The sequence below is a fragment of the Schistocerca serialis genome, chromosome 3, assembly GCF_023864345.2.
Source record: "Schistocerca serialis cubense isolate TAMUIC-IGC-003099 chromosome 3, iqSchSeri2.2, whole genome shotgun sequence".
Classification (NCBI taxonomy): Eukaryota; Metazoa; Arthropoda; class Insecta; order Orthoptera; family Acrididae; genus Schistocerca; species Schistocerca serialis.
The window spans coordinates 48912017-48926658 of NC_064640.1; the positions used below are offsets into that span (position 1 = coordinate 48912017).

Here is a 14642-nt window from a genome sequence, read left to right on the forward strand (position 1 = left end):
TATCATAATCACAAGAATATTTTGATTTTAAAGATTTTATGGTGGAGAGTACTTCTGTTGGTGTAGTGGGGGTCATATTCATTTTACTGAAGTTTTATGTAGTGACTGGTCTGTCGTATTCCATGGTAGCATCTACGGAGCCTGACAACCACATCTCTTCCACAAAAGTAACGAAATGCTTGTCAAAAAGTTTTGCTAAACTTTTTAATGCTGCTGTACCTCTTCTTTTCATCCTTGGTTTTGTCAGTCTCCTCTTTCACTGCATTCCATTTGTCTTTGCTTTATTATCTTATGTGACTACCTTTTTCGCATTATGCATTTACTTTATGACTGTATAAATATCTTCAATATTTGGCCGTATGTCTTGTAATGAGCTGTAGCATCAACATCAAAGATATTTATGATTGACAAATATAGTTTCCTTTGTGTGTTACAAGGTAGTAGAGAGCGTTGTACGTAGAGAATAGTATACCGAGGAAAACGTGATGTTTTTTGATCGGTTCTTGCGTCTAGTTACTGATTATAGACTCATATGAAGGAATGAACACCAGAGACCGTCACAGGCAGTTTACACCACTTTCTAAAGCTTTTGTTGTTAGACGTAAGGTAGGGTTTTGTGCAGCATTACTAAATATTTCGAGTTTTACATATTTAAGTGCTGTATAAAATATTAAAGCTATTTGGAATATATTGTTAATTATTAAGCTGTAGCTTGTTGTGGCAAGTAAAATTCTACATCCTTTTAAAACTCGTTATATAACGTATGAACGATTAAGCCATACTTCAATAGTTGTGCACCATTTTGTACTCTGAAACGGAAGGTCTTTTACCACGAAACATGAGATATTTCCAAATTAAATGACTTTTGCTAACGCCTAAACAATTTTACCCCTCTGGAAAACGGAAATTTTTGTTTCCAGTATCTTCAGTATCAAACTGTATCTGACTTGTAACTCTTTTTTCGTGTAACTTCCTCTTGTTTTCACTTACTGACTTTGGTGTGTAGTAGAGTAACAGTGTAATAGAGAGACGACGAAGTGCAGTACTGACAAGATTTTCACGATTGCAGTGCTTTCAGATTTCAATAGAATAATTGTTTCTAGATACAAGGGCATGGAACATGTTTTCAAGTTTGGAAAAACCTTAATTTTCCGGAGTAATTTTTGTACTTTCATAAAAATATTCTAGGACAAAAAAAGAAGTGAAGTTACCAGATGTTCCCATCACAAAGAAAAATAGCCAACACTCATTCATTATTTACAGGAAAAATATCACGACAGTCACAATGTTACATCAATCATCTAACCCCTCACAGGCCCAAAAAGATACCACCTTCAGACATATGATCCACAGATTAAACACAATACTACTTGACAAACATAAATATAGTAAGAAGCTGGACATAAATATTCAGGCTGCAAAAAATAACGGATGCCAAGAGTTCCTAGTAGCAAAACTGAACAAAAATTCCAGAAAAACATGAAAATAATAAAACACCACACAAATCCAAAGACCCACAACATCAGCCACGAACAAACAAATCAACATCACCGTCACTGCATAGCAAGGGGACGACACAGAAACTCAACAGACAAGCTGGCACAGACTCACATACAAAACAAACTGACACACAGAATTCGGAACATCCGCAAGAAACAAGGAATAAAAATAGCATACCAAAGCAATAACTCTGTACAGAAATGTCTAAGAAAGATCACACTGACATGTACGAAAAATATGGCATTCCAACTTCAATGTAACAGCTATGATGCTCGATACTTCAGTCAGCTAGGCAGAACTTTTGAAATAAGGTATAAGTAACACAAAAGATCATAGAAGTAAGGCACGAGCCACTTAACATCTGCAGAACACCACCTTTGTCACAACATCTTCAACGTGTTCTCGGCCTTTCAGAAATGATTTGTGCCGCATAAAAACTTTTACTCGTGATAAAGAATCTGCCCTAGACCATTTTCAATTATTCAAAGGTCACACTCGCGGATTCCCCAAGTTTAACACAAAACTTGATGGCATGAAATTGCTCTAAATTCCGCTGTTCCATTTTCGTAACACGCAACAAAAACACAACTTCAATTATGGTGCTCTCAAAAATCACGTGATAACTATACGGAGCTGAAATTCTGCCTGAGCATCTGGAAGGGATGAACACACCGGTCTACACAATTAAAACGACACAGTCGTAGCTGTTCCTGGCTCAGGAAGTGGCTGGCTTTTTCACTTGGTCTGTTGAAGCTACATGTCCCACTGGAATCATTCTGCTGCCTGCTTCTTTTTTCTGAAGACAAAGACTAATACAATAATATGGTTCGTTGGTCACTTTGTGCATTTTGTCTTTACTGGTGAGGGTGATATGATCATTTGGCTTTTGCCAGTTTACGACTACAGCTTACTGGTTCTTCTTGTAACTGCCCCGATTTCGACCTCTCTTTGCCAACATGCTGAAGCTTACCTTTCAAAGACAGGGTGTTTGATAGTTCCAGCAGCAGCTGCTTGCCTCATTGTACTTTTGTTTTCTCGTATCTGTTTTTTCCCTCTAATTCTTCGGTGTAGGTTGTTAGTATTGTTTTTGGAAAACTTAAAAAGAGCCCTGTGTCGGAGCAGCTCAGTAAATGGTTGGGGGGGGGGGGGAGGGAGTGGGAGTCATCGTGGCCAGACCTCGTGATTCGACCCTGCTCACCTTGTCTCCATCAGCCCGAAGCTTACTGTGACCATTACTGACTGATTTTCGTAAAACTTATTTCCTGTTCGCACATGTATTCACATACTTCTGATGTGCTTCTTCTAATTAATTCAGTTTTCATATAAATAAACTGTGTAATACTCATGTTTATTATTTTTATTTCAATTTAAGTTAGCTGTATACGTCGACTGCCCAATAAATTACTGTTACGGAAAAAAGGCAGGAAAACGCGCGCGTGGAAACCAAAAGGTCGCAGGATCGAGTCTTAGTCGGATCACGACCCTATCTGTTTTCGTTTCAACATAGCTTCCACGTCTTTAACGACGAGAGCAAGCGACAGGAACAAGACGTGGCTCGGATTCCTGGTTGAACTGAAGGTCGCTTTCCACAATTCGACATCTGGGGAAGGTGTCAGAAGTGACGTCCCATAGAAAGACTACTGAACCACACGAAAGTATTATTATTACTATTATTATCATTATCATCTATATGTATATAATTAAGTTTATGCAGAATCCTGAAGAAGAGATAAACTTGTAGGGCGCATCCTACGACACAACAACATCCTTGGAAAAATAGCAGAAGAAGCTACTGAGGGAAGGAATCGCCGGGGGCGACCAAGGACATCATGCATGCAACAGATCATGAATGACGTTGGATGTAACTCATATGTGGAAAGGAAGAGGAAGGCAGACAGAAGAGAGGAATGGCGCTCTGCTGCAAACCAATCTCGTTTTTGAACACTAGAAGAAGAAGACGAAGAACATGAATCCTCAGAGCGCGAATCTTACTTGCATTTGTCCTTTATTTCTCTTTTTCCCTGAGCATTGTGCTCTTTCAGTGACTGTGAACTTAGTCTACCAAGCGGTAGAGATCTCAGTTGGTGGTGAACATTTCTCATCTTGCAGACGGTGAATTAGTCGATGTTCTAAGCGACACTTGCCGTACTTGTCTGCGCTTAATCAATAAATATTCGTCTAAAGCAGAGTGGAGGACCAGCTGAGCCAAAAGGAAACTTAGGTAAAGTTTCATTTATTATGAGGGTAAAAAAAGACACGAAGAAAACTTTGAAGTCCGCAGCTCGTGGTCGTGCTGTAGCGTTCTCGCTTCCCGCGCCCGGGTTCCCGGGTTCGATTCCCGGCGCGGTCAGGGATTTTCTCTGCCTCGTGATGAGTGGGTGTTGTGTGATTTCCTTAGGTTAGTTAGGTTTAAGTAGTTCTAAGTTCTAGGGGACTGATGACCATAGATGTTAAGTCCCATAGTGCTCAGAGCCATTTGAACCATTTTTTGAAAACTTTGAGTTCTACTAAACAGTTCTGAGAGAGCTAATTGATACATTCAGTGGAACAAACATACACATTCAAGAAATAAAACGGATAAAAGTAAAACTGGTAAGCATCAAATGGATGCAAATGAAAGATCTCAAGATAAAATCAAAACCCAAATATCTTGTAGAAGAAGAAGTGACGTCGATGTACCATTTAACTATGCACTAATTAAACCATAGACGCACATTTGTTGAACGCGTGGAAATGGCAGCCTACTTAAAACCAAAACCAAAATGACATTGTCCGGTACCTTCAATAGCATTTTGAAACAAACAATGCTTCTATAGGAGAAGTGGTTCATGTTTTTAATAGAAATGTTACTAATGAGGAAAATAGTGCATTTTTATATGATTTTAACGCAGGGGTCATTTTGAGTTGGACAGCAACTCTCCACCACACAAAACACCCGGATCAGACAGCCAGCCAAAAGCGTTTTATCTTAGATTCTGAAATATCATTGGAGCAACTTTTACTGAATTTTTAAACGAAATTGTGAGAGGAGGCGCTGTTCCCACAGAGTTCAAAAGTGTTTAAATGCTAAAGAAACCAGACAACTTCCGTCCACTAACCTTTTTGAATTCCGATTATAATACGATTGCCAGAGCACTAATAGCAGAATGACTCCCCTCCTTGAAAAAATAATCAAAACACATTGAGCCCACCTTTCGGGGAGATCTATCGTGACCCCAATTTCTGAGTGCCGCAAAGTAACTAGCATGAGCTGTACTCTACCTTTGGTTGTCTTCTGTAAGGCTTTCGAGCGTCTTAGTTACCACTCTCTAGAACAGGTTCTGAAACAGACAGGACTCGAAGAATGGTGTGTAAAAGTAATCCGGAATATGATAACAGGAACCACGGCGAGGATCATCATCAACGGCCAGATGACAAACGTCATTCAGATACGAGTAAGTGTACCACAAAGCGGTCTGCTTTCAGTGTCGTTTTTTAAGCTGTCACTGGCTGTACTACTCATGAGACTGAATGAAAAAGTAACCGGTCAATTACAGAGGGGGGCGGGGGGACCTTATGGTAAGAGCCTACGCAGATGGTGTCGCGGTCCTCAGTCATCAAGAGAGCGATGCAGAAACGCTAAAATCTGAAACTGACAAATACAGCGCAGCCTCTGAAGCAAAAATAAACGAAGAGCAATGTAAAATATTAAACGTCAGAGCCTTCCAAACTATGCTTATACCGAGGATGCAGATTCTGTACAACAATAAAACTTTCGGAATCATGATATATGGCAGCCAAGATTTAGAAGTACGGAACGAACAGAACTGAAGGTGCCATAACAGAAAACAGCTGACTGCAAGGCCTATTATGTGCTTCAGGTGTTACAGATTTCCAAAATCCAAGCCAAAAAGGTAATGCAACTGCCCAGAAGGTATGGTTAACGAGGCCATATGTTCAAGCTAAATTACAACACGATCACAAAATCAAGACAGGACAGAGGCTTGGAATTAACGGATATTAGCAGGAAGACGAACGAATTGTACGTAAACCGATCCAGCATGATTGTTAACAAGAAGTCAAATACCATCGCACCCCCTCGCTAGTATAAATCCACCAGCCGTCGTAAGCAAAATTCATTTTAAATTGAACGTTATAAGAAAATTTTACCTGGAAGGGAGTTACCTTGGTGACAGCATTGTACGAAAAAACAGTTTTAACGACGAAGGACTTAACTAATGAATGAAAAAAGAGAGGCACAGGCGAAATCCAGTGAAACTAAAGCACCCAAATGTCGGATGGACAACAGTGTGGGAAAATATCGGCTTGAATATGCATTCATTAGAAGTGGTTTCAACTTGGTATAAAGTTTTGATCAATACTTTTATAAATAATGGGAAGTCAAACCGTATTCTGTTATGTGAACTGACAAGTGTCTCAAATGTGGTCTAGTAGACACGTATGAGATACAAGTTTACTTGTTGCGAGCAGTTAATTACCATTGAGTGGGTCAGGAAGAGATTAGCGTCTCTCACAGGAAACTTGGAAACGAGTTACAACACTTACCAACTCCCCCGACCTGTCTCAGAATACTACCAAGAAATAAAAAACACCATGATGTGTTTGCTTCGACATTATGTCAACTGCATCATAAACAGAAATGGAGACATCTACACAGTTCAAGACTACACGGAAACACAGTATTGGAAAACGGAGCTGTTCCCACACATGAAAAAGAGACTTTGGAAATATATTATCAACATTATTTGAAAAACTGCTAAATGGTTGTTTTATAAAAGAATATATATCATTAGTGTGTATAGTTTTGTGAAGACCCTTCAAAGGAGAAAAAAGTAGTATTAAAAACATATATATATATGTTATTTAATATGCCTGTGTTTTGTTCTTTTTTAAGCAAGAAAGTGAATGTAGAGTAATTGTTAAAAATATTTCGTTGATCTACGCGAAAAGGTCGTCTACAGCGAGTACTGATGAGGATAAGACATTTTAGTTTACTGCAAGGAGAGAAAACTACTGCTGTGCAACTGCAAGGACTTACAATTAATCTAAGGAAAATTAATTTACTTTACACCAAGAAGTAGGGTTGAACTTTTCTGTTCGTATAATAATTAACTAAAGTTATTGATTGTGTTACTCCTCTGAATACAGCTTATTAAGGCTGTATTTCTGTAGAACGCAAGGAAGGGCTGAAGGGAAGGGGAAAATAAATAAATAATATTTTAAGAAAGTGGTCAGTGCTACTGAGTGCCACGCGGGGGCCCCAGGTTCGATTCCCGTTGCTTTCGGGGACTTTTCCATGGTGGAAGAACTGGAACGGGATCCACAAAGCCTCGTGATACCAGCTGAGGAGCTACTTGAATCAGAAGTAGCGACAACAGATCTGCTAACCCGACAACGGCCAGGGAAGCAGTCTGTTAGCGCCGCTCCCATCCACGCCGCAGCCAGATGACGCCATTGGCTGACGATGACATGACGGTCGGACGGACCCGATTAGCCCGTCTTTAGCCAGAAGGGTGGTGGTTTCCTTTCATCGGAAGAAGCGACTGCTTGCAGTTTTGGTTTTAGCCAGCAGTCCGCTCCGAGTGTTAGAAGCCCCCTCCCTCCAACGCTATTCCAGCTCAGGCATTGTTTTAAGAATTCTTCTACAGTTAATCACTAATCTTTCGATATTATCGTTTATTCGGAGCCCTCTATAGTGAGTTTTATCCTTAATGCCTTAACAGGCAAAGAGTCGCTTGGTTTGCATTCCTCAGACAGTCAGCTGGTGGTAACTGCCTCAATGTGTAATAAATACATCCCTGATCTGTTTAGTGGAGCTTTGCAATTCTGGACCCCTTCACGTAAGTCTAAGTATATGCTGCTTATGTTCACCCAAGTCTCTGAGTTGAAAACTAGGAAAACACGTTCATTTCTGGGAACAGTGCGACAGATTGTGAACTTTGCCCAAACAACACGAGCAAACCTTGTTATTTTCACCTCTTCTGTGAATCGTCGGAAGGAACAGAACACGACTTTGACGCCCAGGTGGTACGGATAATGTGTTCTGACGAAGGAAATACTCTATAGCTAGTGAAACCCGCAGCTGTTGTTGCTTCAGGATGTTGAGTGAATTATAGAGAGAAACACACTGATTGAACATGGTTCTCCTTTCCAGTTCTATTGACCATTTTTGCTAGGGATACGTTAACACTTGCCACACCATGAGTATATAAATTCCTTCGCACATGCGGTCAAGTTTACACAGTACCTTCTAAAAGAAACATCAACACCCAGCCTCAAGAAGACAAGAGCAACTATCATCTGGGCAACACAGATAAATTGGTAGTAGCGTACAATGAACTAGCACCAGGGAACCAGCAAATTTGATTTTCCTAAATTAAAGTTTAGCGAGGTTCAGTCATTACCATGCTAAGGTATACATAGAGATTGAAGATATTCAAAAACGCAAAAAAAAAAAAAAATCAAACACGGAAGTCAACGGACTGAAATTAGACAGGTAATTGGTCTTTGTGCTTAGCTCGCTGATACTGATGTTAATAGTGTTTGACAATTTCTGGTGCTATGGCAATTTATTTTATTACAGTTGACTCGCACTGGGCAGTGTTCTCAATTTTGCTACTGATTTTAAACTGTTTTATGTTCGGCCGCCATATGCTGTTGCTGGGCAGCTGGTGGCCTACCCTCATGCGCCTCAACTGGAACTGGACAATGGCACAACGTCCGACACTGACATATATTGGAAAATAAAAAAAAAAAATTACATGCTATGACGATAATGGTGCCATTTCGGAAATTGTACCATCTGCACTAAGGAAAACAACTGGTAGCTTATCATCTAGCTGAAAGAAAACAGAGCAAATAAAATTAAGATGCCCATCAGGCAAGAGCTGTTACAAATTGAGTATGGCATTTTGACTTTTCTGCTACTGAGACCTAAAGTCCTAAAGGACTTTATTGTCTGACGTTTGTTGTGGAGAAATACCAAACATAAAATTTACAAGCAAAACATGCATGTCAAGAAGAGCAACAAGTGCAGACTTACCTGTCTTCCATCCGGCATTTCTGATCCCGGACTTTGCAGTTGGACTTGAAATCGTCGAACAGTTTGATACATTTGCGCTCTTGCTGACACACGGAAAGCGCGTGGTTGCACGTGGGAAGAGCATCCACTGGGTACGGGTCCTTCTCTGCAAGCAGAAAACACACACGCTGAGTCTCTGCGCTTTGATCTTGCGCGCCGCCGTTTGCTGTGCACCAACGCTAGCGCCGCCTTTCCGCTGCCTCGGTCAGACTTTACTGACAGTATCTCTACATCGTACGGCACGAGCGTTCACTCGAACGATAATCGCATCGTGCACTACATACATATATAATATCCTAGAAGCTTAACATATTTCTAATACGAAACTGTCACACTGTCACAAACGAATTTTACATCGAGTAAGAGGTCACGACAGTAAAATTGGAAAGTTTCAGATCTCATAATCACCAATCTCACCATCCCACTACGCCTCAGATTAAGTCAAGTCTTACTCTCTAACAATATCTATAAAAGCACTGGGCTTTATACTCTAACCGAAGAACAGGAATTGAGCTTAATGTTCGTCATTACAGTGCAGTATTATTCACGAGTGCCGATATACTACAACTTCCCTGAGCTTAGATACATTTGAGGCATCTTTTTCCTGGATGTGGCAGATTTTCACAAACTTAACACGCTTACACGAAGTGCATGGTATCTGAAGTTGAAATTTATGGTAAGGTTCTATGGGATCCAACTGCTGAGGTAATCGGTGCCTAGACTTACACACTAATTAGTGTAACTTAAACTAACTTACGCTAAGGACAACACTCACACCCATGCCCGAGGGAGGACTCGAACCTCCGACGGGAGGGGGAGGGGGGGGGGCGCGAACCGTGAAAAGACGCCCTAGACTGCGCGGCTACCACGAGCGGCACATGGTCTCTGAAAAATATATTCACCTTTTGTTGTAACCAGTGCTACCTTTCCGACAACCCTGCAAAAACCCAGACAATAATTATACGAAAAGCTACCCGAACCCCAGAGCGCTTCCAGTTCACCTAATTAAAACACTGAAATACGTTGGTCTACCACTCGATCGAAAGTTAGCCTTGAATCCCCATCTAATACCCGTCAGAAAGAAAAAAGCGCAATACGTTGGTCTACCACTCGATCGAAAGTTAGCCTTGAATCCCCATCTAATACCCGTCAGAAAGAAAAAAGCGCAATTACTAAAGCTGCTAACCGCCCGAAAATGGCCACTAAATTCCTCGACAACCTTACGAGGGAGTGCTGAAAAGTAAGCTTTTTAAATAAAAAAGATGTTGTTAACGGTCGAAATCTTTTTTCTTCATGTCTAAATACTTATTTGTCAACATAATCATCCTGACGACGAACACATTTTTCCCAACGGAGACCATCACTGTTAAATTTTTGACAATGATGATGGAGCCCCAACCTCACCTCTGCTAGCGCCGCTTCATTACTATCAAAGTGAAGTCGTCGAAGGTGCTCCTTAAGTTTTGTAAATAGGTGGAAATCGGATGTTATCAAGTCGGGACTGTATGGAGAATGTGCGATAACCGTGAAGCCAAGGAGTCGGATTGTAGCAGATGTGGCAGCGGTTGTGTGGGGTCTGGCGTTGCCATGCTGAAGATGAGAGTGTGTTTCATGTGTGGAGGAACTCTTCCAATTCGAAATTCGATTACAGCACTCTGTTAGTTACATTACTCATTAACATTCTACACGCTACAATTTGGAGCCCTCTAGTGGCAGAGGGTTTAGACGTACGTCAGCGAGCAGGAAAGACGGCCGAGTAACATGTATGACATGTAAGACCTAAACCGATATTGGGAACAAAATAAAAACTTCGGAGGCATTACTTTTCAGCACGTTCTTGTACGTCCCAATCCAACCTTCATCCCTCATATACGGAAATGTTGCGTAGATCTCCGTCCTCCAAATACTTGACACTCCGTCTGACTTTCCGTATTCGTTTACATTCCCTCTACCGTCTCCTGCACCGGCTTCTAAAGTTCCCACACATCCTCAAGCAACTGCGAGCCCAGTGTCTCCCGCAGCCCACTGTGTCCAGAACACTGGTGTGCTGGCCTGCCTGTATCAGCTCGAGCCACCTCCCTTATATCTGCACACACGCATGTCCATTCCCGTAGTAATTTCAACCGCCTTCCCTTGCCATTTAATGAAATCATTCGCGAGAACCAACCATCGTATGAATTATGACCCACTCTAACTTTTTCAATGAAGAGTCCAAGTCACTCTTTCCCTATGAAACTGCAGTTCCACCCACCATCTATCACTTGCATACCTTCCCTAGACGCTTCGTAATACTGATTACACAATCCTTCTTCGTACCATTTCTCTGCGTCCAAATCTGTGAGATTTTGAAGAGGACACACATCACGTCACCGAGCGCTGGTCATCTTCTTTATTGTTACCAATGTAGATTTTAATTTATTCTAATCAAAGTCTGACGGGCGACAATATAACTCCTGCTACTCAGCTCACTTTTCATGGGTAAATTTAAATAATGGATGAATGAAAAAAACTAGTGGTAGATGATAGAACTGCATCTCTGTAAAGAAATGTGAGGATTATTTTAAATAAACAATGCTGCTTAGCACACACAACATTTCAACAGTGACACTGAGACTACATGACCTGACGCCCAATCGCAGCAGTAGTGTGCCTGACCCATCCAGCTGTATGTAGGGCACATACCCCTTCAAGTGATAGCGAGTAACACAGGGCTGGCCGTCACCAACACTTTTGTAGTCGGGAGTTAATTCTTGTACTCTTCATTAAATTGTCGAGTAAAATTAAACCAATGTAGATCGGTTTGACGGAGGAGATAGAGAAGATCCAAAGAAGAGCGGCGCGTTTCGTATGATTATATGATAGCGGAACAAACACTGGTAGCAGTTACTTCTGTAAAATATCTGGGAGTATGCGTGCGGAGCGATTTGAAGTGGAATGATCATATAAAATTAATTGTTGGTAAGGCGGGTACCAGGTTGAGGTTCATTGGCAGAGTGCTTGGAAAATGTGGTCCATCAACAAAGGAGGTGGCTTACAAAACACTCGTTCGACCTATACTTGAGTATTGCTCATCAGTGTGGGATCCGTACCAGATCGGTTTGACGGAGGAGATAGAGAAGATCCAAAGAAGAGCGGCGCGTTTCGTCACAGGGTTATTTGGTAACCGTGATAGCGTTACGGAGATGTTTAATAAACTCAAGTGGCAGACTCTGCAAGAGAGGCGCTCTGCATCGCGGTGTAGATTGCTCGCCAGGTTTCGAGAGGGTGCGTTTCTGGATGAGGTATCGAATATATTGCTTCCCCCTACTTATACCTCCCGAGCAGATCACGAATGTAAAATTAGAGAGATTAGAGCGCGCACGGAGGCTTTCAGACAGTCGTTCTTCCCGCGAACCATACGCGACTGGAACAGGAAAGGGAGGTAATGACAGTGGCACGTAAAGTGCCCTCCGCCACACACCGTTGGGTGGCTTGCGGAGTATAAATGTAGATGTAGATGTAGATCGCGAGAAATTAAAATTTTAAGCCAGATGGATCTCGTTCCAAAGTCTCTGCTCTTCTACGATAGAAAAACAAAAGTGTTGACAACGCTGCGTAACACAGCTCAAATTTTCTAGGAAGTTTCGAACTTCCATAACATAAACGTAAGAGCATTGTAACTTTACTAAAAATTTGCGGTAGGCCTTCTGACATGTCAGTCTTTCTTAGTCGGACCACCATGTTTTGTATTAGGAAAATGGAAGAAAAACATTTTAGCAGAGTGTTACAGTAGAGATAAGTACGTGACCTGCAATTTAATTACGTATTAATTGTTTGAATTTGCATAACTAAAGCCATGAGTGTATTGCCGAAAGCAAGGAAACTTTTCAAGATTTAAGGTACCTTTTTTAATACTGATCCTTTATACGGAGTTTTAAAAAAGTATTCCATGTTTTGAGAGCTGACATTAGGGACAAAAAAAAATAAACATGGGGATGCATACCTTAAAAGCTATGAGCATCTGTTCGGGAGAAGAGATGTACTTTACAGCAGCGAAGACGAATAAAAGCTCACAGCGCTAAAGATATGAGTCTTAGAGCAGATGTTCACTAGAATTTTTCTTGTCGAGGTCCATAGTCCCACCTCTAAAAATATGGAATACTTATTTTTGACACCATGTATTCTATCCAGATCGAATAAATGGAAATGAAATTAGAGACTATGCCATAACTGAAACAGAAATGTCTAAAATGCATGAGAATGCGTGCGTGAGACCACTAGGACTCAAAATAAAATAGACCACTTTTCATCAACAGTCGCCTTAATCATTAGGCTATCTATGTTCGCCTCCTGTGATGCCTCAGTGATTCTTTTCTACTCACTGGTTTCCCCTAAATTTATGAGCACTTACGCGCATAACTTTTCCTCTCCTGAGAATTCCACGGCTGCTGTCGCCCCTCAGATTTGATTTTGATTAGAATAAATTAAAATCTACATTGGTAACAATAAAGAAGATGACCAGCGCTCGGAGACGTGATGTGTGTCTTCTTCAAAATCTCACAGATTTGGACGCAGAGAAATGGTACGAAGAAGGATTGTGTAATCAGTATTACGAAGCGTCTTGATGGAGGTTCTGTCTTCTACTCTCAGACCTGGAATGTTAGTTACGGTACGAACCCAGGTCCATCCCTTTCACAGAAATCCTGAGTTCGTATGCTTGACGGAAAGCATGCAGAACGTTTCGCAATGGGCCGCACAGGAATGAGAATGTTAGATGTTGTAGATGGCCTCCACAGAAACACCTTTCATAACGAAGGGTTGGTCTCGCAACAAGTGTTGGTCCCTATAATTTTGACACTCTTTAGCGTCGTTGGATGATGTTGCAGTGAGCCGTGGCCCGTAACCCGTGTCCACTGTTCCTATCCCAATTTGTTCCTGAAGGCACTCTCTACAACTCCTCAAAGTTTGTCGGTACCATCTAGTGGGGCGTGTCATTATATTGCATACCAATACGCTTACTACGATAAAATGGCGAAATCCTCCGGATTATTATTTTTATCAATATATAGTCTCTTTAGAAAGCGGCATAAAACTTTTTGTTTTCACTTTGCCTCCATCTGTAACTACGTGCTCAGAGCTCGTTCGCAGATGACCCGAAATAATTATTCTAAAGTAATTGGTTAAGAATTTTGGCCAATGTAGGCCAGTCACAGTAATCAAGACATCAAGTCTTCTTTGTGTGTTTCGTCCTATTTGACAGGAAAACGTCACTGCACCGTAGATGGCGAAGTCGCTTCATACTACAGAACAATAAACATTAAAACTGAAACAAGCGAGGCTTAAAAATCCATTTGCTTTTACTTTTACTTCGCAGTTTAATTTCGGATCACCGTTCAGCAGCAGATGTGCAGGCGTTTCAGAAAGAAATCCCAGCAGCCACAAAGCACAACGTTTCAATGGGCCAGGCCGCCTGTCACACAAGCCGTCCAACCTTTCAGCTCCCAAAAGATCTTACACATCCCAGAAACCTGATGTGCACATTCACACTCTTGAGCCATCAACCAACCAGTGCTGCTGCCGCGTTTCCATCAGCACATATCTCCTTCTATTCACCTCCTTACAAAAATTTACCCTTCCTATTAATTATACACGTATTTCTCCCTTTCAAGTATGCGACTCTCATTCCACACCCCAACTCAGAGTCGTAATGCAACGCATAACAGGAGCAGCAGCTGTTCATTCACATGCTGCGGACAGGCATCACATGGTCAACATCACCATATCAAATAACAGATCTTTAACCCTTCATTTTAACCATATTCAGTATTTTAAAATTACTCTGTAAATTTTAAATTTCACGTAGGGTTAAGAATGCTGTAATGACAGTAGATAAACGTGCCTGTTGATAGAATGGGAGGTAGAGCCAAGGGCACCCAGACCCAGGAGGCAAAGGGTAGGCCACCCCCTCCCCCTCACCGGTATTACGCAGGTTTTTAACAGGGTCGGCAGTGGAACTTTCTTATAGCAGCTTAGAACTCGCTGCTCGTCTTCCAACCAATTAACAATACTCTATTCCTCCAGG

At 41.4% G+C, this 14642-nt stretch overlaps 1 protein-coding gene across 1 annotated transcript in view; it reads right to left on the bottom strand.

Moving 5' to 3' along the window:
• Nucleotides 1-14642, bottom strand: part of LOC126470674 (uncharacterized) — a 1002968-nt gene that overhangs the window by 659787 nt on the left and 328539 nt on the right. Inside the window, exon 3 of the mRNA XM_050098669.1 lies at nucleotides 8543-8687. Within this exon, the coding sequence (XP_049954626.1) occupies nucleotides 8543-8687 (145 nt within the window). The remainder of the gene's footprint in view (nucleotides 1-8542; nucleotides 8688-14642) is intronic.